General features: G+C 39.3%; 2 protein-coding genes across 3 annotated transcripts; one reads left to right on the top strand and one right to left on the bottom strand.

The window, feature by feature from the left end:
* Positions 1 to 225: 225 nt before the first annotated feature.
* Positions 226 to 17,403, top strand: LOC132168411 (peptide-N(4)-(N-acetyl-beta-glucosaminyl)asparagine amidase). Of its 2 annotated transcripts, XM_059579392.1 has the most exons (17): positions 247 to 429; positions 515 to 568; positions 692 to 880; positions 993 to 1,091; positions 1,551 to 1,637; positions 3,038 to 3,120; positions 6,111 to 6,224; positions 13,360 to 13,414; positions 13,498 to 13,584; positions 14,180 to 14,235; positions 14,338 to 14,397; positions 14,501 to 14,588; positions 14,734 to 15,462; positions 15,575 to 15,635; positions 16,064 to 16,166; positions 16,745 to 16,879; positions 16,961 to 17,403. In XM_059579392.1, exons 1-17 carry the CDS (start codon positions 352 to 354, stop codon positions 17,043 to 17,045), a joined length of 2,163 nt encoding a protein of 720 aa, XP_059435375.1. In that variant the 5' UTR covers positions 247 to 351; the 3' UTR covers positions 17,046 to 17,403. The 2 variants fall into 2 exon arrangements, with proteins under 2 accessions (XP_059435376.1, XP_059435375.1); XM_059579393.1 differs by lacking the exons at positions 16,745 to 16,879; positions 16,961 to 17,403 and adding an exon at positions 16,427 to 16,738 and having other exon boundaries at positions 226 to 429.
* A 2,630-nt stretch (positions 17,404 to 20,033) lies between these two features.
* LOC132170921 (probable ribose-5-phosphate isomerase 3, chloroplastic) lies at positions 20,034 to 21,346 on the bottom strand. Its single transcript, XM_059582079.1, has one exon. It carries the CDS (start codon positions 21,125 to 21,127, stop codon positions 20,276 to 20,278), a length of 852 nt encoding a protein of 283 aa, XP_059438062.1. The 5' UTR covers positions 21,128 to 21,346; the 3' UTR covers positions 20,034 to 20,275.
* Between the last annotated feature and the right edge of the window lie 4,319 nt (positions 21,347 to 25,665).

The raw sequence follows: 25,665 nt of genomic DNA, 5'->3' as shown, positions 1-25,665 counted from the left end.
TCGATTTCTGTTCTGATATTAGGTTGTCATGATATGAAATTGTTTCATTTTAAGGAGTATTTGGTCATGCGATTCAAAAATTCCTGTCGGTTTCCTGTTTTTGGATCATTTTTTTGGTTAAGATAGTTGGGGACTTGGGGGTTGATTTTCTCAGGTCAGCGCAAGTCAAGCAATAAAAAAATGTTTTAAAGATTATTATTATTATTATTTATTTTCAAACGAACTCATTAATAATTTTACCAGTGCCATGAACTATAAAATAAAGTGCAAAAGAGGGCTCTATATCTCTTTCTTTGTTCAAAGTCCAACAGAATTTACAGAGAATAAAGAGAGAATAGAAAAAGAGAGAAAATGGTTGCTCGGAAATTCCAGGTCCGTCACTCCGACCACGACTTCGATGTCGACTACGATACCGACGACGGCTTCGAGGTTCCTCGCTTTCTCTCTCTCTCTCTCTCTCTCTGAAACTGTCTGCCTGCCTGTCTGTCTCTCTCTCACTTGTAATTCTTTCCAGGTTTTCAAATTCCAGCTCTTCTCTCTCACCTCAATCCTCCCTGAGGAGCAAAAGGTCTTTTCTCTCTCTCTCTCTCTCTCTATATATATATATATATATATATATAGCGCGCACACAATCTATATGTATTGAGAATTTGTGCCTCTTTATGTTTTTTATGATAAATTTTCTTTGTAGATCGTTAGCGTGGATGACAATCGTGTGTTATCGGACGACTCGGATCTCATTTCCATTTCCGAGAAACTCCGAGTGGTCTCGATTAACGATGAAGTCCAAGAACATCGAGGAACCGAATCAGCGAGTAACAGTGTGCGAAACGACTCCCAGTCGTTAATGTCCGATGAGGAATTGGCTAGGATGTTGCAGGCTCGTCCTTTAACTTAGTTGATTTTCAGTTTTGTATTTTTTTTGGTAATTGAGTTTTTGAAGCGTTTTTAATGCAATTAAAAATGCTTTGCTTTTTTATGGAAATTTTTAGGCGGAGGAGGAAGCACTTCTGTTTCAGCAGTATGTTGCGGCGGAGGATAACGGAGAATTCGAGAGAAAAATACGACCTTATGTCGATCAAGTTCGCATGGTAATTGTGATTTCGTTTTCAGTCTGAGTTGTGTGATAATTTGAGTTTCATTTTCTTATCAGCTTGTTTGGTTGCCCTGAAAATGCAGGAGAAAAAGAAATCGAAGTCTTTACGTTTTGAATCTCTCATTTTTTTGATACAACAAATGAATAAATGACTAACACGTTTTTACTTTGTTATGTTTTGTTTTTAATTTTCGATTTCTGTAAATTTTCTAGGGAACCAAGAAGAAACTGTGAAATTTTGAAACTCTCAAGTGTTCCTAAACCAGAATGCTAGAAGCTTTAATGAACTTATTGAGATACAACAAAAGATAAATTGAAAAAAAAAAGTTTTTTTTTTTTTTTTTTGGTTTTTGGGTTTTGTTAGAATATGAATTAAATTCACTTTTTTTCTATCAGCTTTAAGTATTTTTGTTAACTTAAATGGAGGTTATTATTTAAACTGTTGATGGTGTAGTACGAAGACCCAGTACGCCAGGAAGCTGCTCGGAAGACAGTTCCTGTAGAAGAGCTTGAGGAGAAAGCACTGGTTTCTCTGGCCAAGGTAAGAACAGCTCTCTCTTACATTTGAGATTTAATGTAGTATATTTGGAGAGAGTGGAATGCAAAGAGCTTTGAAGATTGTGAGACTGTGATGTTAGAGTTGAAGAAGATGTTGTTCCAATCTCTTTATACATGGAAATTAGTGTTGAATAGTTTGCTTGTTTCTAATTTCTTTGAGTTTTTGGAGTTTTGTTCTTCTTTTCCTATACTTGGGTTGTCTTTTATACTTTTCCTATACTAGTATTGCGTCCTCTGCTTGCTTTTAATGAATTTGAATTACCTATAAAAAAAAAAGGATCCTGTTATCAAATTTTTGGTTAATCTCTTAATGGAGAATGTGCCAATTGTCATTTTGCCAATGTTAGACGAATAAAAAGTGTCTATGTCTATCCAGATTAAGCACCATGTCACATAGGCAATTGTGTCTAATTTTTTTATTTAAAAAAAAACTGAGAAATAAAAAAATTAGTGGAGATCCATCCTCCACCTCTACCCTCTATTTAGGTGGAGAGCCACCTTGCAGAGGCGTGGGAGGGTAGAGCTCTCAACCCTAACAGAGATGTGCGGGGGTGGAGCCATCCTCGTAGAGGTGGGCGGGGGAGGAGCTCTCTACCCTCGTCTGTTGTGGGGGTCAAGCCACCCGCCACCTCCTCCCTCTGCGGGGATAGAGGGTGGATCTCTCTCTTTTTTTTTTTTTTATTCTTTTCTGTTTTTTTTAGTATAATCGCTTATGTGGCATGCTGACGTGGATATGGATACAGTTTTGATTGGTCTAACATAGAGAAAACGACAATTGGTCGGTCCTCTGTTAAAAGATTGATGGAAAATTGGACGGTTGGGCTTATTTGTCAAAGGCGAAAACTCATACTTTTAATTGCCAAAAATAGAAACTCAGACGCTTATTTGTCACACAGGTAAAACTCAAGTTCTTATAGAACAATTTCCCTAAAAGGTAGGCAGCTTAAATCTTTACTCAATTATTGCTCTAAAGTAGGCAAATGTCAAATTGTTAGAAGTAGTAGTACCAAAGATTTGAAGTATGCTATACTTGTTCTTTTGTTCATTTTTACCCACTGCTAGTAACTTGCTTTAATTAGAATTTGTATATTGCATTGATTGGACTATTCCAGGTTTGTTGTTGGAATTTTTGTAGACCCTTTGGTGTAGTATGATTATTTGGTGAGCAACTGAAAATTATCTTCTTCTTCTTCTTCTTGTCTGTGTGTGTGTGTGCAAGGCTTGTATTTGACAATTTTTACTTATGATGTAATTAAATTATTATTGAGGATGGAATAATAATGATTTTGTGGCAAAGATTGTATTGATCAGTAGCTATGTATAAACTGTTCCACTTTACGAAAATGCTTTCTTAATTATTAAATTTGATAAACTTGTTTTTAGGAGGGGAACTTTAATCCATCAAAAATCGAACAAGATCATGCCTTCCTGCTGCAGCTGCTTTTCTGGTTCAAAAAATCCTTCAGGTGTATTTTCATTACTTTTCTGTTTTTAGCAGAGGGCTTGCACACAAATAATTTATATTGAACACTGCAGAGTTCATATCACTCAACAAGTATTACAAGTTAATCAATAGTGAGTGATAATTTTTCTTTTCATTCAAAGAAAAATATGATCTTGTTCTCCACAGCTACTGATGGAGAATGTATGTATTTCAACACAGCAATAAAATTAATCAATAAAGAATCATATTTTTCATTTTATTTCTGTAACTTTAGGGTTGCATGGAACTACATATTGAAGTGTAGTAACATCACGCTAGGGTAATCTTGATGGGGTAATTGTCTTGAGAACACTATCATACACTTGTATTCTTGTATTTTGATCTTAAATGGAAAAGAAAGAAAAATAAAGGAATTTTATGTGATCAGTCTTTGCCCCCTTTGACATAGTTAGCAATAAGGGATTGACATTGCACTGTTAGGTTATTGTTTTTGTCCATGAATCATGTTTATATGAGTAAACAGAATGTGGTGATGAGAAGAATGTAGGTCTTTGTAGGAGTTCTCCCAGACCAGAGAAGTGGAGATGGAAAAGAGTCCTAAAGCTAGAAACAACTATGGTGAATTGGATATGAACAAAACATAAGTGCAAAAATCTTAAACCTTGATTAGCAGTAATTTAATCCCACAAAATTACCAGACTTTGCAGAGTGAAGTCAATAGGAAACCACCACCATGCACTCCTTAATTTTGTTAATTTCTTAATCCAGCCACTTGGATTTTGTCATGCTTAGATAATAATCTGCAACCAAAAAAAAATTGTGCCCAGTATTTCATATACTTTTGGCTAACTTGAGCCCCTTGGTCTTGTCATCTAAACATGAAATACTCAATTGTACGTAGTCATTTTACTGAGTTCACAAGTTTTCAGTAAATGGATTGGGAACATCAATATTAATCCTAGGTTTTCTTATGAGTTCAATTTAGTCATTGGATTTCCAATTTCGACAATTAGGTTATTAGGTTTTATGCCAATTTCAAATAAGTCTCTTCGTCAATCTGCTTTACAATCAATTGGTGGCATGTCATGTTAGACCACTAAGTTGATGATATGTGGTTTGTGTCTGAAAAGTTTACCCTTAAATTATAAATCTCCCATGAATAAAAAAATAAAATAAAAATAAAAAAGGGTAACGGCTGTAAGGAGAATCTGCCCCTCAAGAGAGGGGCGACCACCCCTCATATAGTGGTGGCTGGCACCTCTCACAGGAGGGCTGGCCACCATTCATCTAGTGATGGGTGACCACTCTTCATAGATCTATGTGGGGAAGCCTTCCCTTGCATTGTAAGGGGAGGCTGACCCTCAAGAGAGGGGCAACCACCCCTCATATAGGGGTGGTCGGCACCCCTCACAAGAGAGGTGGCCACCATTCATCCGATGATGCAGCCATCTTTCACAAATCTAAGAAGGGCAACCTTCCCGCACAGTTGTGTGGCCACCTCCCAAAGGGGAAGCCTTCCCTCACAAAGGGGTGGCAGTGGCCACTCCTTTGTGAGAGAAGCCTTATAGCCGCCATCCCTTTTTTTTTTTAATGTTGTTATTACTTCTTTCTTTCTTTTTTTTTGTTTATGGTAGATTTGTAATTTAAGGTAAATTTGCAATGTGGAACGTACAATTGGCACATGGTGTACTAATTACTAAATGTGAGTTACGTGTCATGGACTTCGTAGTTTGATATGACACACTGATAATTAATTGGACGGTAAGTTGATGGAGAGACCTATTTGAAACTAAGGTATAACATAGGGACCTAATTGTTGATATTGGAAATTTGATGACTAAATCGAAATCACAAGAAAACCTAGGAACTAATTTTGATTTTTCACAAATGGATATGATTAATGGCATGTGTTAGGACAATTTACTGAGAAGAGCAACTATCCGAATGGTTGACCGAAGGCCGGAATAGTTGTCTTCAAGATGTCTGTAAAAGAAGGAAAACATAAGGCATAAAGCTTGCCAGAGCGGGCTGGTGGGAAATAGTTCCGATTCCTAAATTTGTTTGTTTATATATGAGAGAAAGGAAAAGAATTGATGACTATTCAGGGAGATGGAATCGAGTGTGGAGTTTTTTGGTGTACTCGGGTTTTTGGTTATTGGGCTGAGTATTTGGGTCGGATTGGGCCTACCGTATCCAACAACGTGCATGCTTTTCTTCCAACAAATGGTTGCGTTGTAAATAGTGTTAGGAATGGGAAAATTTTAGTGGCTTGTGACATAATGTAAAAGTTATAATGGTCCATCAAGGAAGTCTGAATTACACCATAATCTTTGATCAGGGTATTCTTTTTATAAGGGCTGAAATTTGTTTTTGCTTTTTGACCCTAGATTGTAGGGTGGATCTCGAAAGATATGAAAGATTTTGAAGTTTTAGTGGCTACTTTTCACTTGAGGATAGTTTTAATGGTTTAGACATTTTTGGTGCTTGATAAACTTATATGAGGTTGTCCAGTGGTTCAGCAACATTTTGAATATCAGGTGTTGGGTGGAGGTTGTTGAATCAATTTAAAGTTGCTTTATCTTAGGGATATAGCGTGGGCATGGCCTGACATAGTTTAAGATATTCTTAAAAGGTTTCTTTAGCTTCAACTTTTTCCAGTTTGGTATTAGAATCAGTTTATCGAATTCTATAACTAAAGCATCAATTTGACTCGTGTTTTGAAGTTTAGTTGTTATAGAAGTGGAAATGTTCAGTTCATTTATGTACATGTGTGGAAGCTTATAATCATGTAATACATGCGAAAGCCTTTGCCTTTGGAAACTTGAAGACCTTCAAAAATGATTATTTTAGTGTTACATGGAATGTTTATCACATTTTTGTGTTGGAGAATGTTTCTGTGGTTATGCTGATTTTGTTTTAAATTTCATTTTAACAGAATTTTGTTCACTTTTGCCATGGATGGCTAACAACTGAATCTTGTGTGTGTATTTTCCATGTTTTCTGGAATTGTAGGTGGGTAGATGTGCCTCCTTGTGATGGTTGCGGCAGTAAAACCATACATCATGGCATGGGTCCTCCACTCTCTTCAGAAACTCAATATGGAGCATCTCGAGTTGAACTCTATCTGTATGACTACAGAATCTGCTTATTCCAAAGTTCTGATTTTTCTGTCTGAATTTTCCATTTTTTGTTTCATACGTGGTCTAATATGAGCCTACATGTATACTTGATTTATGTTTCCCTCTACTCCATCTCTTATCAAATACCAAAAGTTAACAGATTTAGATCTGGAACTACTGGTACTTCTTATTGAGTCACTATGTGTTTTTCTTTTTATGCTGGGCTGGGGTGGGATGGGGTTGGGGGGAATACCCTGTCCAATCTCTCTATTGGGGTATTTTGATATCTGATGTAAGAGTACTACTGCTGGTATTTTTATGTTCATTTGACTGGCATATATATGTTAGTTACTATAGTTAACCATCTTGTGCACACATAATCCTTTTGAAGGTTCAATACTGCTGCATGAGTTGACCATCTTGGCTTGAGGTCTAAGGTTCAATCCCATACTGCTGCATGAGTTGTGTTTTCCTATAAAAAGAATGATTTGAGCCAACTCATGATGGGATTCTTGAGCTTGGCCTGTTAACTTAAAGAAGTTCAAACTGGATTAAGGTGTGATCTTTCATCTCATGAATCCTCTCGATTTAAAGTGGCTTGGATGAAGTTGAGGTAGGTGTAATTTTCTCTTAAAGGAGAGTCAAGTCATGGGATTGTCGAGAGGTTGGGTTGTGGAATCTAAGGAGTTTGCAGTGATAGTGAAGGATGGAGACACGGTATTGAAACTACAGGAGCGGTGCAGAGGCAAGATGCGATCGATACGTTTGGATTGGACAGAAGCGGTTTGGCTCTTGAGGATTTTTGAAGAGTTGATGGATGTGGGGGATTCAAGGGTCTTTAGGGACGAGACCATTAGAAGTTTTCCACGCGTGTTAGTCCAGAAATGCTTCAACAGACACGGGAGCTTTTTGGTTTTGGAGGAGAACGAAGGCAGCGAAAGACGAGGGAGAGTATTCGTGCCTGAAGGATGGAATAGGAAGGGATGGAACCGGCTACAGTCAGAGCTTCGAATTGCTGTGGATTTTGTACAGCCATTCGTGGGGGATGCAAGGAAGCTTATATCAGGGAAACAAAGAAGGAGCTTCTCGGAGGTCTTGATGTCTAAATCCAACCAAGAAGAGGAACTTTTCGGGTCCTTCGAAGAACCCATTGCTAGAGTCCCTAAATGGCTGTTGGGGGAAGTTAAGAAGAATGATAAGAAAATGGGGCCAAGTTTCTCTGCAGTGTGCCAAGCCAAGGCAGTCGAAGATGGTTTGGAGGTTCAGAAGACTGTTCCGGCAGCAGGTCCGGCGGAGAGAACAGTAGCGAACTGTGGAGTCAGAATTGAGGCAGTGCAGAAGAAAATTTCAAGTCCCGAGGAGAAAGCATACGAAGCTGGCTGTACTGGAGCGTGCTGTCCAGGTTGCGTGTCGGCGGGAGGAAAGGAAAAGCTGAAGATTTCTTTGCTGAAGATACAGGAGGAGATCAGGATTTGCCTCGAAGGAATCGAAGCGTTATCGCGCTCCCCTTGTAGAGGCGAGGCCAGACATACTGGGCCTATAAGTATGAGTGTCTTGGAGCATTCTGAGGAGGCCCATTTCATGAACCCATACGCTAGTCAGCCTATAAGCCAGCCCAAGGCTTCTGTCATGCCACAGACAGGCCGAAAGGACAAGGCCATAGTGGTGGGTTCTGGGCCCAGCAGGTCGACGAAATTTTACAGTAGGAAGACAGTGACGCCTAGTGGTCCTGGCCCATCGGGTCCTTCGTCTTTTTACTCAGAGTCTCGTTCCTTTACGAGCTTAACGCATAAAACTATGCCGGAGACGTCGAGAGTTCAGGGGCCGAGGAAGGTAGCGTCGACAAGGGAAGGTCTCCGATCTCCGACGAGAGATTCTGAGGAATCACGGGATGGCCAGCGGGGGGCTGACAGAATCGATGGGTCCTCTCCGGCGACCGATTCTGTGGAACTCGCGGTCTCGGCGAAGCAGCAGAGCGACCCAGTCTTGGGAATTCTGGGTAAAGCGCCGACAGCTCTTATCGCATGTGCCAGCAAGGAGGGTACGACCAATTATGTGCGGCCGGATATTGCGAGGCTTTCTGTGGATGATAGTGGGAAGCTGAAGAAGTCTATGTGCGGGAGGGAAATGGAAAAAGGGGAGAGAAGCGGTTCAGGTCAGTCAGACCCAGTCAAGCAGGGGCAAATGGAGCAAAAGTATGATAAGGCGGGGTCTGATACCCAGGGAGAGCTATTTCCGGGGCTCGAGAAATGGATTTTGCCGAGCGTGGGGCAGGAGATGGTGGGGAGGGATTTGGAGGAAGAAACAGTACTTAGTTCAAAGCAGGTCGAGGAGAAGGAAGAGATTCCGCCAGGGCTTGAGAAGTGGGAGATATCAGGTTCGAATCCTTTGAGGTCGATTGGGGATGTGGTCAGTGATCATGAGGAGAGTCCACATCCTGTTTCAGATTCTTTAGCTGTGGTCCCCTTTGAAGCTCAGGAGCCGATTACAGTGGAATTTGTTACTGAATTCAGTAAGCTTGTAGGCGTCTCTTGTGGCGGTGAAGATAGGAAGCTGTCGGAAGTTTTTGGGTTAATCTTGGATGACACTGAGGGCAATGGTAAGGAAGAGGGAGAGGCAGTGGAAGAGGGAGTGGGTTTGGAAGCTCTTTCGGTTAAGAAAGGTAAGCGAGAGCTCAACAATCTTAATTTTTCTATTAATTATGAGGGACCCAATGGTAGCTCTTCGAGGGTTAGAAGTAAGGGGAGGGGTTTTGGAGCTGTTAAATGAAGCCAAAGATTCTTTCATGGAACGTAAGAGGGTTGAATGAAAGGGACAAAAGATTGAGGGTTAGAAGTCTTCTTAGAAGTTGGAAGGTGGATGTAGTGTGCCTCCAGGAGACTAAGGTGGCTTTCATTTCTAATAACTTTGTGAGGAGTTTATGGGGATGTCCTTATGTGGAGTGGTGCTATGTTCCGTCCAGAGGGGCCTCAGGGGGAATTCTGGTTATGTGGGATAGGAGGGTTGTTACGAAGGTTGAGGTTGCTATGGGCAGATTTGTGGCAGCATGTTCTTTTAGAAATGTTGATGACGGGTTTGAGTGGGCTTTTGGGGGGGTTTATGGTCCAAACAAAGACAACATTAGACGTTATCTTTGGGAGGAGCTGGTGGGCCTTATGAGTTGGTGGGACATGCCTTGGTGTATTGGTGGGGATTTTAATGTTACTCTTCTTTCTAGTGAAAGGTCGGGGGGAGTTCATTCTCGATCCGCGATGAGGGAATTTGCAGATTTTATATCGGAGCAGGAACTTATGGATCTTCCTTTAGCTGGGGGGGTTTCCACTTGGTCTAACAATCAATCCTGGTCAAGGCTAGATCGATTCCTTGTTTCCACTGATTGGGAAGTTCATTACCCGGACGTGCGACAAAAAAGGATGCTTCGTGTTTGTTCGGATCATGCTCCTATTGTTCTTGATTGTAATTGTTTGTTGGGAGGTAAGAGACCATTCAAGTTTGAAAATATGTGGCTCAAAGCAGAGGGATTTGTGGACAAAGTCAGAAGTTGGTGGGGTTCTTATCATTTCCTTGGCACTCCGAGTTTTATATTGGCAAAAAAGATGCGAGCTCTCAAGGAGGACATTAAGAAATGGAATAACCAGGTGTTTGGCAATGTGGAAGGGCATATCAAGGCTCGGATGGAGGAATTAAAAACTCTTGACAGGGTGGATGAAGAGAGAGGTTTATCCTCTGAAGATATTGAGAGGAAGGGGTCGCTATCTAGAGAATTGGAGATCCTTCTGTTACAAGAGGAAATTAGTTGGAGGCAAAAATCTAGGGTCCGGTGGTTGAAAGAGGGAGATAAATGCACAAAATTTTTCCATAGGATGGCCAATGCAAATAGAAGACATAATACTATAGAGACGTTGATGGTGGATGGCTCAACGACTTCAGATCAAGAGGTTATTAGTGATCATGTTACTCACTTTTACGAGGCTCTTTTCAAAGAGAATCTCACTTGGAGACCGAGGCTAGAAGACCTTGCTTTTGACATGTTAGATGTTGGGGAGGCTTCTAGGTTGGAGACTCCATTTGAGGAAAAGGAGGTTTGGGAGGTGGTGAAAGGGATGGATAGGGATAAGGCTCCAGGTCCGGATGGCTTCTCTATGGCTTTCTTTCAGGATTGCTGGGATGTGATCAAGGGGGACATTATGGCGGTCTTTGCGGAGTTTCATGATGGAGGTAAATTTGAAAAGAGCCTTAATGCCACTTTCATATCCCTTATTCCGAAGTCTCATGGAGCAAATGATTTAAAAGATTTTCGTCCGATTAGCCTTGTGGGAGGGACTTATAAGATTATTGCCAAGGTCTTGGCTAATAGGATGAAGAGAGTAATGAACAAGGTCATCTCTAAACCCCAGAATGCTTTTGTTAAAGGCAGGCAAATCCTGGACTCAGTTCTCATCGCCAATGAGTGTCTGGATAGTCGTATTAGATCGGGGGAACCTGGATTATTGTGCAAATTGGACATGGAAAAGGCCTATGATCATATGAATTGGAAGTTCCTTCTTTATCTTCTAAGAAGGTGCGGTTTTGGAGAAAAATGGTGTTCCTGGATTGAGCATTGCATCTCGTCTGTGAGATTCTCGGTCTTGATTAATGGATCTTCGTCTGGCTTCTTTGATAGTTCACGTGGTGTGAGGCAAGGCGATCCTCTTTCTCCATTCCTATTTGTTTTGGTCATGGAGGCATTCAGCAGGTTGATTGAGGCATCAATAAATAGGGGTCTCATCTCTGGGTTTTCAGTGGGGGCTAGAGAAGCGGATCAGGTTATCGTCTCTCACCTCCTCTTTGCTGATGATACTCTGGTATTTTGCGGGGCAGATCCTTTTCAAGTAAGAAATATTGGTGCTCTCCTAGTTTGCTTTGAAGCGGTCTCAGGGTTAAAGGTAAACTTGGGCAAATCCGCTTTGGTTCCTGTAGGCTCTATGGAAAATGCGGGCATGCTGGCCGGTATTTTGAGATGTGGTATAGCTACTACGCCACTCAAGTATTTGGGTCTCCCCCTGGGGGCCTCGTTCAAGGTCAAGACCATTTGGGAGGACGTGTTGGAAAAATATGTCAGAAGGTTGGCATCTTGGAAACGCTTGTATTTATCTAAGGGGGGGAGGATCACTCTCATTAAGAGCACCTTATCCAATCTTCCCACTTATTTTCTGTCTCTGTTTCCTATTCCGGCATCAGTGGCGAAGCGCATTGAGAAGATTCAACGCGACTTCTTATGGGGTGGGATTGATGATGAGTTTAAGTTCCATCTGGTCAGTTGGGATAAGGTTTGTTATCCGATCACTGAGGGAGGGTTAGGCATACGAAATCTGCGGTTGATGAATCAAGCTTTATTGGGAAAATGGTTGTGGAGATTTGCTCATGAGAAAGAGGCTTGGTGGAGAAAGATTCTGGTGGCGAAGTATGGAGCGGTTTGGGGAGGTTGGCGCTCCAAGGTTCCCAGAGGATCGCATGGAGTAGGGTTTTGGAAGCACATTTGTAGGGGGTGGAGGTCGTTCCAAGACCACATTAGATTTGTCCCAGGTCGTGGGTCCAACATCAGGTTTTGGGAGGATATCTGGTGTGGTGACATGCCTCTTAGGGAGGTTTTTCCTGGACTTTTCAGCATTGCCACCAACAAGGATGCGTCTATTGCAGACAATAGGGAATGCTCAAATGGCTCTGCTCAGTGGAGTGTTTCCTTCACTCGCAGGGTTCATGATTGGGAAGTGGAGGTTTTGGCTTCTTTTTACTCGCTATTGTATTTGCATCCATTTGGTGGGGAAGGGGAGGATAGAATAAGGTGGATCTATTCGCGGAAAGGCAATTTCGAAGTAAGATCTTTCTATAGGATTCTTGCTTCTAAAGATCTCACTCCTTTCCCTTGGAAAAGTATTTGGCGCACCAAGGCCCCTTCGAAAGTGGCTTTTTTTGCTTGGACGGCCGCGCTTGGAAAAATTCTTACTTTGGACAATGTTCGGAAAAGGGGTATTGTGGTGATAAACCGATGTTGCATGTGTGAATCAAATGGGGAGTCCATTGACCATCTCTTTCTACACTGTGGGGTGGCGCGCTCCTTATGGAACGCCATTTTCACTCGGTTTGGTTTGTGTTGGGCTATGCCGGGCAGCGTTAAGGCGATGTTCGATTCTTGGTGGACGGGTGGTAAAACTAGCAGTGCCGTTGTGTGGAAGATGGTCCCTCTTTGCCTCATGTGGTGCATTTGGAACGAGAGAAACGCAAGAAATTTTGAGGATTCGGCCAGGAATTTAGAGGAGCTTATTCACTTTTTCTTGTACACCCTCTTCACTTGGACTGCTGGTTGGCTTGCGCCTATAGTGATCAGCTTCCAAGATTTTCTTATTAGATTTTCTTCCTCTCTTTCTCTTTCTTAGTCGCTCTCTTGTATACTCCCGGTGTACTAGGGTTGCGCCCCTCTGCGCCTTTGATAAATATATCTTTACTTATCAAAAAAAAAATAATCCTTTTGAAGATGAATTCAGCTGAATAGAACTTTAAAGCATCATTGCATGTTCAGAATAAGTAGACTTCTTGACCGAGTCTATCCTTTCCTTTTCTTTTTTGTCATCATGAAGAACTGAGCCTTTGATTCTTTCTGCTTTACTGCCATGCTTTGGTAGCTTTAATAGCTAGATTTTCATTTGGAGAGAATTTTCATTTTTTAGCTAATTGTCTCACTTATTGTTTGTGACAAATGTTTTACCATGTATCTCTTGTGGGATGGATTTACTGCTTCTATTTCCATCAATTACCATATTTATGAAATGTAATTGGGCTTTTCTTGAAGTTCTCTAAGCCAGTTTTGTAGCCTCTAATCCATGTATTGGTATAAAATCAAGTGTAATGTTTCTACATTACATTTTTGTGTGGATTTGGACAACTTGTGACAGGCATTACATAGATTAACCGATTGGTTTTTGTCCATCTTCTACTTTTCTGCTTATACAAGCCTTCTAAGTTGAGCAGCCGAATTGTAGGTCTATCAGAAATGGATTTGTTCTTCGTCTTACTTATTTCCTTTTTATTTAAATTTTCTTTGCCAACGGCTGACGGGCTGAGTTGTTTGTCTACACCATCATTATGTGCCACCTTTTACACAGCTGCAGTTTTTGCTCAAGAATCACTCGTTTCCCACGCTACAATGATGTATTAAAGGTACTTATTAGTATTGTGACCTGAGTAGAAGTTTATTTGGTATTTCATAAATTTTTCATCCTCTCTCCCTTTCCTATATGCAGCTTCTGGAAACAAAAAGGGGGCGATGTGGGGAGTGGGCCAATTGTTTTACACTTTACTGTCGAGCTTTTGGCTATGAATCTCGTCTGGTTAGTCATCTGCCAGTATGTTAATATAGTAACAACTTAGAATGCAGATTTGTACTAAAATTTACGTTCTCCTTTTTGTGGGGGTGCAGTGGGCATATCGAAATGAAAATCCACGTTTTTTGGAATGGTGAATTATTTTCTAGTATATAGTATGACCCATAATCGATGGGAGAAAAAATCACAAATTCTTCACTCAAAATAGTTAGGACCTGACATGCATGTGTTGTACAGAAACGACATCGATATAATAATCAGATAATTGATCACACACTGTCTCACATCAAACACTTACCTGAGAGGCTGAGAATATTGATAATGCATACAGGACCATGATATCAATGATTTGGATATTTCTACAATACAATGTTTGGACTGCGTGATTTTGAAAATGTTTAGGCAGTGTGTGTGTGTGTGTGGGTGTGTGGATGGGTGTGTGTATGTGTGTGTGTGTGTGTGTGTGTCTGCATGTTTTAGCACTGTGAACACTAATTGGAAGAGGAAGCATGATGGGACTTTTAATTATTTGGTTTATGGAAGAACTGGACGCTTGAGAAAATATAAGCTTTGTTCATGCTAATATCATTTTTTTTTTCAGATCTTGGATTTTACTGATCATGTTTGGACCGAGTGCTTCTCACAAGTTTTAGGAAGGTGGATTTAATTCACAAATAGCTGCTCTTTATTTTCTTCTTTAGGAGCATGAGAAATATTAAGTATTCTAGTGGATGTATTCTGACACCTATGATTCTGCAGGTGGATGCATCTTGATCCTTGTGAAGGAGTATATGACATACCATTGTTATATGAAAAGGGGTATTTTGAATTTTCCCAAGTCAAATTACTTCTTTCATCCTGTGTTGTGATACTGGACGAACTGTTATGTTCCTTCTTTATTCATACCCATCTTTTCTTGTAGGTGGAGTAAGAAATTAAATTATGCAATAGCCATTGCAAAAGATGGAGTTTATGATGTTACCAAACGCTACACAAGGAAGTGGCATGAGGTAATCATAAAAATAGTAGTGGCTTTTTCATCATCTAGATTTTCATGAACACAATTCTTTTTATATAAAAAAAATTCTCTTCCCTTACACACACACACGCTATCAGGTTGAGTTGTTGACGAGGAAGAATTGTCTAAATTCATAGGTTCTGTCCCGACGAAACATTACTACAGAGCCTGCCATGTCAGCTGTCCTTACTACTATAACACAAGAATGTAGAAGAGGTTTTACTTCTCAGGTGCTTTCTGAACTTGACGACCGTGACAAGAAGGAAAGAGAAGTACTTGAGAGAGATTTACATTCTACAGATGATGGCTCAATCTCATTACCTGGAAGACAAAGTGGGGACAAAGAATGGCGCAAGTTAAGACTGGAATTTGGCTCTGATTCTCTAACTTGTTCTTCTTGTCCAGTTCGGATATGCATAGATGAGCATGTGACAAGGATTTACAATGCATTTCATCCTGTCCTTTCTCAGTTTGTTAAGGAAGAACATGCCAAGGCTAAAGCTATTAGCGCGCTCGAGAATTTTAAAGGAATTATCATGGATGTCAAGAACTCACCTTTTAAAACGAGGAAGGCCTCCATAGATTCACCTTTTGTGCATCAGTTACTGCCTTCTTTTGCCGAGCTACTCGATGCTCTTTCACTGAAGAGTATGGGGGACCCTGATGGGAAGGTTGACATTTGTCTGGCTGGTGACCCTGTTAAAACCTCTTTAGCATTGCCTGTTGTGTTGCATGCTTTAGATGACATGGTTCATAATCTTAACAAATGCGACAACTTTGGTGAAGTTTCATTTCCCCTTCTGAAATCAAACAGAATACATTCCGGTTCAGTCCTTGCAAGTGGTGAGGAATTTCCTTTTGGAATTGTGAGTTCTTTTTTCCTTGTCTTGTGTGTTTCATCTGTTCACTAATTTGAGAATATATAGAGTATGCGCCTCAAATGCATCTCCATGTGATTCCATCCTTCACAAATTTCAGGCCACATCAGCTTTTGATGGAATTCGAACTTCTAAATGGGAAGAACCTAATGGTGCAAAAGGTATTATGAACCAAATAAAGATTGTCACCCATTGTTGCCTTGCTACTAAAATGAACACAAGCAAAGCAACAAAAGGTAGTAAATGATTATGTAAAAATTCCCTTTTGTGATTTTTAGAAGGAATGCTTAATGCTTCCTACTGATCACCTTCAGCATTTTGTCCTGCCTCTTATCAAGTTGCTATATCTGGCAGTCATGGTTAACCCAGGGATCACATACCAATACAGTTAATGTCATAGAGGTCACCAAAAGTTAGCATTTTCCTTGAAGAACAAAAGAACAGATTATTACCCAATGCAGGATAGAGACTTTTTTCCTTTGCATTGGAGAACAGAAAGAACAAATTATTACATTTTCCTGATCATATAAAACATCGTAGTGTATGAGATTTTTGTTTTGTTTTGTTTTTTTTTTTTTTAATCTTGTAGGTTGTTGGATTATGTATAAAGTAAAGGACAACAGGATGCACGAACTTGTAGCATATGAGATAATGTCCGCCAATGATGCGCCAGAAAGGGATCCAATGGATTGGTATGTTTTCTGAGAACATCTAACAACAAATTGTTATGTCATACCCGTAATTACTGGCTTGCATCAGTCACCATAACATGCAACAGGGGGCATATGTTTTTGCCCTAGTCTTCATCGCAGGGTAGTCACATGCTTGCATGTATGTGCACGATAATTCTTATGCCCCATTCCGCCTAATTACTCTGTTTAAAATCAATACAGTACTTGTCCTGCTTATTTTCTTCAACTTCAAGTATTTAGATCATGATTCCCTAACACAGGCGCATTCTGGGACCACTACCATTTCCTTCAGAGGATGTTCTATGTGGAAGGGATCTCATAGCTGCGGAAATTAAAGGGCCCCTTCCGCTACCCTCTTTAGACTTTGTACTTTTAAGGGTGCAATGATTAGTGTATAGTGTTTAGTGTAGCATAATGAGAACATTATTGAATAGCAGTAAGAAAGAAAAACAAATTTCATCTGAATAGGATAAGTGTAGCTTTCCTTTCTTCAGATATTCAGATATATCGTTCCTTGAAGGTCTTTACCCATTGTTTGCATCCAGATCTTATCAAGCATCAAATGTTTTCTTATTTAGGGTTGTTGAGGGAAGCAATGATGGTGGATCGAGTTGGCACCTTTTGGATAAACAAACCTCTCAGATTTTTGAAGACCGTTTCCAGCGTAGAACATTTAAGATTACATCAGCAGGGCACCTATTCAATGTTTTCAGGTAAAATCTTTTCTGTGAATCTCTGTTTGAATACACGTTCATCTTCCGGTCCTTCACTGAAATTATTGTTATGTTTAACAGGTTTAGGTTTTTGGCGGTTCGAGATATTCAATCAACTTCACGGCTCCAAGTTGGTAGCATTGACCTATACGAAAGAAGCAGTTAAATGTGTATAGGAAGGAATTTCCAGCCAATTTGGCTGATTTTTCCCAATGTTCTCCTTGATTTGATGCACTGCTTTTATCACTCTTTATGATTGGGACATAGGAAAAACAAAGGCAAGTGAATGAAGCCTAACATTGGCATTGAGGTGTTTCTTGTCACTGTTTTCATATTGTATTAGCATGTTAGCGCTTAGCCTCTGCAACATAAGTGGGTATTATTTTCCCCATAATATTGGTGTTGACGATATAGAATGATGACGAACGTGTAATGTAGTACGAATAAGCATGCACACCTCTCTACTCATTTTCTGTTTTAGTTGCATTGTTATATAAATCGAATCCTAGGTCAATTTCCCCCCACCCTTGCTTTGTCAGTTCACTCTAAACTCACCCTCCATAATTGTGGCTTCTAATTGTCTACTTACAAAATAAGAGTGAGATTCAGATAGCAAATATGAGAAAGCTTTTATGAAACTTTATGTTCAAAAAGGTCTTTGGGTGGTCTACCCACTTATTGAGGCAGGTGGGCGACAACATTCCATCATGCATGCCATCTCTGTGAAAACGATTATAAACATGCGCACATGCACATTTACAACAAAACATTTTTGCATTGGAATTTTGATGGTTTGATCCATACTTTGATGTAAACAATCAACCATCCCAAAAATTAACAAAGGTCCTCCAGCGTTTCTACGGAATGGATTAGAAAGAACTGACACATGCTCATTGGCAGAGAAACATACTGGCCTACACAGATGATTAACACACTGGAATTTTGAGGAAATATCAAAGCCTCCACCATTGTAATTTTAGGGGTCAATTTAGGCCATCAATAACGGCATTCTCAAACATGCATGTAAGGAAATCCAGAGCATCAGAGCAAAGAAAGTGAAAAGGGTGAATGAAGACAAATAGTAACAGAGTGGTATATTTCTTTGTATCAATGCAATTATCAACTACATAATCAAGCTGAGAGAAGCTTGCAAGATGACAAGCTTATGATTATGGTAAAACTAGCCCCTTTCTACAAGAAGGAACACAAAACATCCACCTTATGGATATGTCACCAAGCATAAGCAAAATGAAAATTTTGAATAAGTGATAAGATTCAACTTGCACATGTAGCCATATAATCCCTAATAATCTAGTAAATCCCAACTTATGGTAGGTAGAACTTCAGACCTATTATTAAGCTCCAAAGTCATTGGTAGGTATAATGTTGTAGTTAAATACATATATTTCAGGTTTTGGGCACCTTTGTCAAAAGCCTGGAATCTTTTCTATCCACTTGATGCTAGACAGATAAACAGGACACTACTGTATAAATACCAATTTCTAAGATATGCAGAACCTCATTGTCTTCCTAAATATTGATACACAAAATATGCATACAACCATAGCCTAGTCAAGTACAGCACAAAGATAGTTGCAAGATAAAAGAGAAAATGATAAATCACTCATTATATAGCAAACAAAATGTCACAAAAACTTCTGGTTCAGAAGGAAATTCTATTCGAACATATATGATACACATTCACTGCTTCAATAAAACTACAGCTTGTCATCAAACCCTTTTGCTCTCTTAACTTTTTTGTTTCTTTCCCACAAAATAACTTTCTATTTTGGGGGTTCTTTCCCACCCCCACGCAAAGTCTGGGTAAAATGTTCAGACAACTTTCAGCTCAATAGAATCATAACAAAAGGACCAACTTCAAAGAGAGAATTCTGATTATTTAAGACTGAAAAGCTATTCTGTTAGTTCAGCATCTGAAAAGACTCTACTCAAAACATCCAATAAAATGCACCCCAGGAAGCAGATATTTGAATAGTCATGAAATGACAAGAAATGTTGTACTCATATATATTATATAGTCTATGACCTGAGGCAATGAAACACAGATGTCTGTAGCAAAAATGAATACATTGACATATTGATGAAAACAACAGAATCTCCACTATAGTCATTCAACAATCAACATAAGCAAGCTTCATCATGAATATCAATGATCTTAAAACATTCTTGGGAGGAATTTTTTTTGGTAAGTACTTTTTTGTCCTCAAGGAGAGAGGGGAATGGAGATTCAAACTAGTAACTTTCGCTAATGAGGTAGGAGGCATGATCCTTAGCCGACACTCGTGGGAGGAAATGAAAAAGGATATTATGAGAAACGCACATAAAGTAAGTAAAACAGGCTAGTGAAGGATTAGAGGTTGTAGTGCAAGTCTACCTCTGTATTAATAGCATACTTGATTGGTATTACAGAGAATGGCCTAAGTTTAGTACACAGACTCAAAAGCTCTAAAATAAGGTAGCAAAGAATATACGCTAGATGTTCTTATTCGCTTCTTACACCTAGGCTTGCCATTCATCCAATTACTAGTATGATACTAAATTTCTTGGAAACAAAGCTAAACCACCTGAGAGAGGATCCCAATATTACTACCAATCAAAAATGTCTGAATATTTCTAAATGTACCCGTTTCTAATTTGTCTATCAAAATCTTTTCAGTCATACATATCAAAATCCTCATTTTTCATGAGCTTCATTGCTCATAAATTCTGACTACACTTCTTCACTAGTTACCATTGTCCGTGCCCCTAATACCCTGCCATTTCTAAGTGCAAAACATAAAAATAATTAGTCAGAAAGTTGAAAGAATATCTAATTTCCTCGGAAACATTGCTATTTTCAAGGAGAGTAAGAGGTTCCTGTGCCATTTTCACATGATTGTTAAAGAACCTGCACCTGCCAAGTTACTGGTTCAAGGACATGCAGATGAGTATTGTGTGTGTATTAAAAAAAATCAACTCTTTTAGCTGAAGTTGATAAAGATGTGAAATCATTTCTTCAGAGCCGCTAATTGCTATAAGAAACAACAAAGAAAATAAATAACCAAATCCTATTATACAAATCATTGAAATCACCAATAATTATTTTACAAGAAAAAACTCGAAAATAAATTTAAAGAGAAAAGACATGTCAACATTAAACGTTAAAAGCCCAGAAGGCATGACAAAAAATATATTAGCATGTAAACTTCCATTCTCGATTATTTCACTTTATCCCATTTCCATTACTTAACATTATTTCTATTCGGGTGATCCAATTCAACGTGCTCTTTTAATTCCAACAAGCACCCACATTACCCATCTAAGAGTCACAGCAAATGAGGCCAAAATCATCAACAACAAAAAAAAAAAAAGATGAACAAGAATCACACAAAAATCTCACTTAGTCGTCACCTCCACACCATTCTTTCCGGCAATAATGACCGCGGTGGCCATATTCAAGAACAACCCATGTTCCACAACCCCTTCGAAAGCCGAAATCTCCTTCCCGGCCGCCAAGGCGTCCTTTATCGGCGTCTTGAAATACAAGTCCACTATGTAATTGGAATTATCAGTTACATAGGGCTTCTCATTCTCACCCAATCTCAGCTTTGCCTCAACCCCTTCTTCCTTGAACAACTCCTGCAGCCTTATCAGGTTGTACTTCCAGCAAAACTGCACCACCTCGACCGGCATTGCTAACCCACTTCCACCGAGTCCCTTCACCAGCTTCGTGTCGTCCGCCACGACCACGAACTTCTCCGAGGCGGCTTCCACCATTTTCTCCCGCAAGAGCGCTCCGCCGCGGCCTTTGACGAGGTTGAGATCCGGGTCGACCTCGTCCGCGCCGTCGATGGCGAGGTCAAGGCGCGGGTGGTCGTCGAGGACCGAGAGAGGGATACCCAGTTGGCGGGCTTGCTCCTCGGTGCGTTTCGAGGTGGGGATTCCGACGATGTTAGATAGCTGGCCGGTCTGGAGGAGGTGGCCGAGCTTGGCAACGACGAAGGCGGCGGTGGAGCCGGTACCGAGGCCGAGGACCATGCCGGGCTTGACATACTCCACGGCCTTGTCGGCGGCGAGCTTCTTGAGGTCGTCTTGCGTGAGGACTGGAGCGGAGAGGGCTCTGATGGAGATGGATTTGCGGGAGTGGGTGCGTAGGTAAAGGGGTTGTGGGGTGCGTTGGATAAGAGGGCTGGAGGTGTGGTGGCGCAGGGAGGAGAACGAGGGGGAGAGGGATAAGGAGGAGGCCATTTTTGAGTGGAGATGAGAAACAAGAGAAATGTGTGTTTGGGTTTGTTTTGTTCTGTTTCTTCTCTTCTATCTCATGAGTTTCTTTCTTCCTTACTTCTACGAATTCAATCTATCTCCTTTTGGTTGGTTGGTTGGTTTTGGTGTGGTTTTGTGTGTGTGCTTGTCGGATTGGTCTTTTTGCAAGAGACTATGAAAGTTGAAAGAGACTTTTTGTTGTTGTTGGGTAGCAGGGTAGGTGGTGGTCGGGGTGGCTGTGAAGGGGGGAGATTATTTGGTGGATGATGGCTTTCAGTTCTCCACCTTTCTCCTCTTGATTTTTTTTATTTTTTATTTTTTTATCTCATTCTATGTTGCTGTTTTACTAGTAATTCAAACAACTTTGGCTTTGAAAAAAAAAAAAAAAAAAAAAAAACCCTTTGGGCTTAGGGTTGTGACTTGTGATCCAAAACTTGAGAATTTGAGGGCTATTTCATGGGCTTTCTTTAGAGAGCTAGCATTATACTTACCCCTAATTATTTCTAACTAGGGTTGAGCCTTGACTTTCTCTGGCTGGTTGACTAACCGCCATCAATAGTCGATTTTGGTTGCCGGCTAATCAACCAATCAAGGGGGTTAGTTACTGAATCGAATTGACCCCCTTTAGTTGGTAGGAAGTTAGTTTTCGGACCGATGAAACCGATCAAGTTACTTAGTTGTAAGAATAACTCAAACTTGGTCGTGAGAAAACCCATATCAAACAAGCATAACGAGTCATCAACATTGAAGAAAAACTACAACTACACATACATGATGAAAGAGATCATATCCAACTGTAAGAGGCAGAGAGATTGAGACACTGACTCCCTAAGAGTCACCAACGATCGATTTAGTATGTATTGGCAACGATATGCAACAATATCGTCAATTAGGGGTTCGGCATATTCAAGTTCAGAATGTGAAATAGAGAGAGTAGCCTAAGAAGTATGATAGAAGGTGGGAAAGGTTGATTGGCAACAAAGAGAGGTAGAGGATAAAGCAGGCCAAACAATGGTCTGTGGCTATGATTAAAATTGACCCCAAACTAACACCTAGAGGGGGTGAATAGGTGTTCATAAGCAACATTTACAATTTTAAGAATCTAACAACCTCAATTCAAACAAAAATAAAACAAAAAGAACATAAAGATTTTGGTGACAAACTAGAAATGTTTAAAGAATTATTCAAAAAGAAAACCACTCTCGAGCTCAGCAAATCCCACAAAAACTTCCACTATAGAATAACAGTTTGTTACAACTAAACTATATTTACAAAACCTTTGCAATAAAGACACATGCTTGCAACCCCAACTAACAACTAGTTTGCCTCCGGTTGAAGGGTTAGAACTCTGGTCTTCTTCTACGGAATATCCTCCACAAATGAACTTGCTCGTTGAGTCGTTGTAACCCAAAACTCTAGTGACTAGTGATGATCTACCTGACTGGCAGAGGTTGAAGATTTTTATGGTTTGAAAAACTAACATGAGAAATTTTGGTATTTCAGTTTACACTCATGGAGTTTAGAACTCTCTTCAAGGTTTTAACCATTACATTTAACACCGTACACATATATGACATTAGTTTCATCAAATTTTCGAATCACTTAAATACATTTTTTATTAACCATTATATTACCAAAAAAAAGTCTTGATACATTGACATTATACCTTAAATTTGACTATTATTTTCGGTCACACTAAATACCAAAAAATACGGAAACTAAAACAAATAGAAGCCTTAAATGAATTATGCTTCTAGTTTAAAGTACTTTCTTAAATAAATCCGTTACCTTTTTTTTTTTTTTTTTCTTTTGTTATTTCTTTACTATTTTAAATTAACTTGTCTCAATCGTCATATTTAGTTGATAATTTTATTATTGTTTTAAATTTAGGCCCGCAATTTGCGTTGTTTAACTCACAAATGAAGACGATGAAAGTACGGTCGTCAATTTTTAACACGACTAGCGAACTCGACATGAAATTAGAGGGCTAGAGTTTGGGTCATAAACAATTTTGACCCACTTGACCTGTTTAATAAATGGGTTGACCCGCCTAACCCATTTATGAAATTATATAAATTTCTTTATATAATAACTATATGTTGAAACGGGTCAAACGGGTTCAACATGGTCAAATGTGTCATGTTTGGGTCAAAACGGGTCGTGTTGGGTTAGATCAAATAGGTTAAACATGTCTTGTTTGGGTCTAAATGGATCAAACAGGTCAATCTGTTTATAAACGGGTTAAGCAGGTTATATCTGGTCACCCGCAGGTCGTGTTCGGGTTTAAGGATTTGACCAATTTAATTAGACGTGTTATATTCGGTTTTACTCTTCTCGGGTTGGTAGGTCAACCCGTACCCAACAAGCCAATCCATTTTACCAGCCCTAAGATGAAAGTGACCTCGTGCTTTAAAATTTAATTAACCATGTTTCGAAGATCACTTATTTAAAGCCATATAGTTATCACTAGAAATCAAAGCATTGCTCTCTGTTTTTGGCTTCATTTCTTGAGTTGTTATTTTCATCTTGCAACTGTTGGATAATAGAAGAAAAAACAAAGAGACAAACAGCAGAACCAGGTGAAAGTACCACAACATTAATACAAATGAAACGCTTCAAAGATACAAGCTTCCTTAAAAAAAACAAAACAAACGTCACACTCCCATTAAAACCAAAAATATATAACTAATTGAAATACTTTTAAAAATAATAATATTAATCTAATGCTTGTTCAAGATTTATCCTCTGCTTGCTGCTGTTATTACTTGGTAGGCTAATGTCCATCATATCAAGCTTGAAATTGTTTGGTAGTTATGTTTTTCTTTTTATTATATCGGCAAGTTATTGACATTAACTTGTTATATATAAAAAGTTTTTTTTTTTTTAAACTATATATATAACAAATTAATGTCAATAACTCTCCGATATAATAAAAAAAAAAAAACATAACTACCAAACAGTAAAAGCTTCCTACGACAGACTTGACCCTAACAAAGGGCTAACCAAAACCGGTAGGGCATCTTCTTCCCATGGTGATTTGAAGCGAGTCCATACAAGTGAAGGCTACAGCTCTGTGATGGTTTTTCTGATGATGGGTTTGTTCTTCAACAGGTTTGATAAGGGAGAAATGAAAGCTGGCGAGAAAGACTTATTAATGGCGGGTGAGGAATGTGGTGTAGCTTCAAGCCATTGCTGCTAAAAGATTGAAATTCGAAACTTAGAGATTTTGAAGGTAAATCAGACGGACACAGGAAAAATGTATGAAAAGAAAGTCGGAGAAGATGAGGGATTTGAATGAAGCTGAAGGAGGAGGAGCCAAATTTATAAGCGGATCATGTAGATAGGTGGGAGCGCTACCCTTCACCAGGTTGAAAAGCAGGCGTGAAGCATTGATGCGAGGAATTGCCGGCAGGACTTTCACATGATTTAGGGTTAGTAGGGTGTTGGAATTAATTTTTTATTTTTTTCTTGGAAGAAATTTCCTCTAACCTAGTACTACTGTTATTTTAAACAGCATGTATGTTATAATTTAAGCAATAGTCCAGATTGAATCTCTCAAAATATTTCTTCATTTTCTCTCTCTTATTAAAAACTTTTCAAAGTAAGTCAACTTTGAAATTCAATCTTAATCGTTGCTTACACTACAGCATACACAGTTGTTATTAAAATAACAGTATGTAAGCTAGATCCAGTAGCAAATGTCATCTCTCACATGTTTTTTTTTTTAATATTTTAACAGTCATTTATTGTCATTCCACTAATCTAGGAACTCAAACATTAATTTTTGAAAAACCCAAACATGTTGAATGACACTTATCACTTATTAGAAGGAATTAGATAATATCTCGTTAGTTATATTATAGGAGTATTTTTATCTTTTCATTTTTTGAGGGAACAAAAATACTCCTCCAATATAACTAAAATAAAATTGAGAGGATCCTAATTCTTATTATAGTAGGTTGAAGGAAATTTTCTTCAGACCAATTTGGAAGAAATTTGTGTCAATAATTTATCTCCGTACATGAGATGAGCAAATTCACAATTAAATATGTGAGACCACATGCGGGTTCAAGCTAGATATAATGGACAACTTTCAGTACTTTTACAATCATCCTCATAAAGTTCAAAAACTCTAAATTTAATGTATTCGACTTTAAAAATTTGCAATATTATACCTTTATTAGGATTTTTTTGTTAGAGCCTAACAAAAAAGCCAAAATACCCTTGTTTATTTATTTAATTTTTTTTAAAAAAAAAAATTGATGTTGAACTCACCCACCAGGCAACAACCAAGCTATGTGTTGGATCGGGTCTTTGACCATTTCATTTAAAAACTAATTGGTGTCAGAGCCAAAGTCATAGGTTCGAGTTGCGGGAACGTCATGTTGAGGGAAAAATTGTTAATAGGGGTGAAAAGACGGTTACGGTTGGCGGTTAGTGGCTAAAACCACTAACCGTAACTGCCTAGGCAGTTAATAAAATTTACAAACCGCATCCACTAACCACATTTTACAAGTTGGGCC

Source organism: Corylus avellana, chromosome ca2 (assembly GCF_901000735.1).
Source record: "Corylus avellana chromosome ca2, CavTom2PMs-1.0".
Taxonomy (NCBI): Eukaryota; Viridiplantae; Streptophyta; class Magnoliopsida; order Fagales; family Betulaceae; genus Corylus; species Corylus avellana.
The sequence above is the reverse complement of the archived record's forward strand: the minus strand, read 5'-3'. Positions and strand labels throughout refer to the sequence as shown.

Bases quoted from the DNA above. Each gene is read 5' to 3' on its own strand.
- LOC132168411 (XM_059579392.1), top strand. From the start codon at position 352: ATGGTTGCTCGGAAATTCCAGGTCCGTCACTCCGACCACGACTTCGAT. The intron at 6,225-13,359 runs GTATGACTACAG...CCTTTTACACAG, and splicing joins TCTCGAGTTGAACTCTATCT to CTGCAGTTTTTGCTCAAGAA. The intron at 14,589-14,733 runs GTAATCATAAAA...CTAAATTCATAG, and splicing joins ACACAAGGAAGTGGCATGAG to GTTCTGTCCCGACGAAACAT.
- LOC132170921 (XM_059582079.1), bottom strand. From the start codon at position 21,127: ATGGCCTCCTCCTTATCCCTCTCCCCCTCGTTCTCCTCCCTGCGCCAC.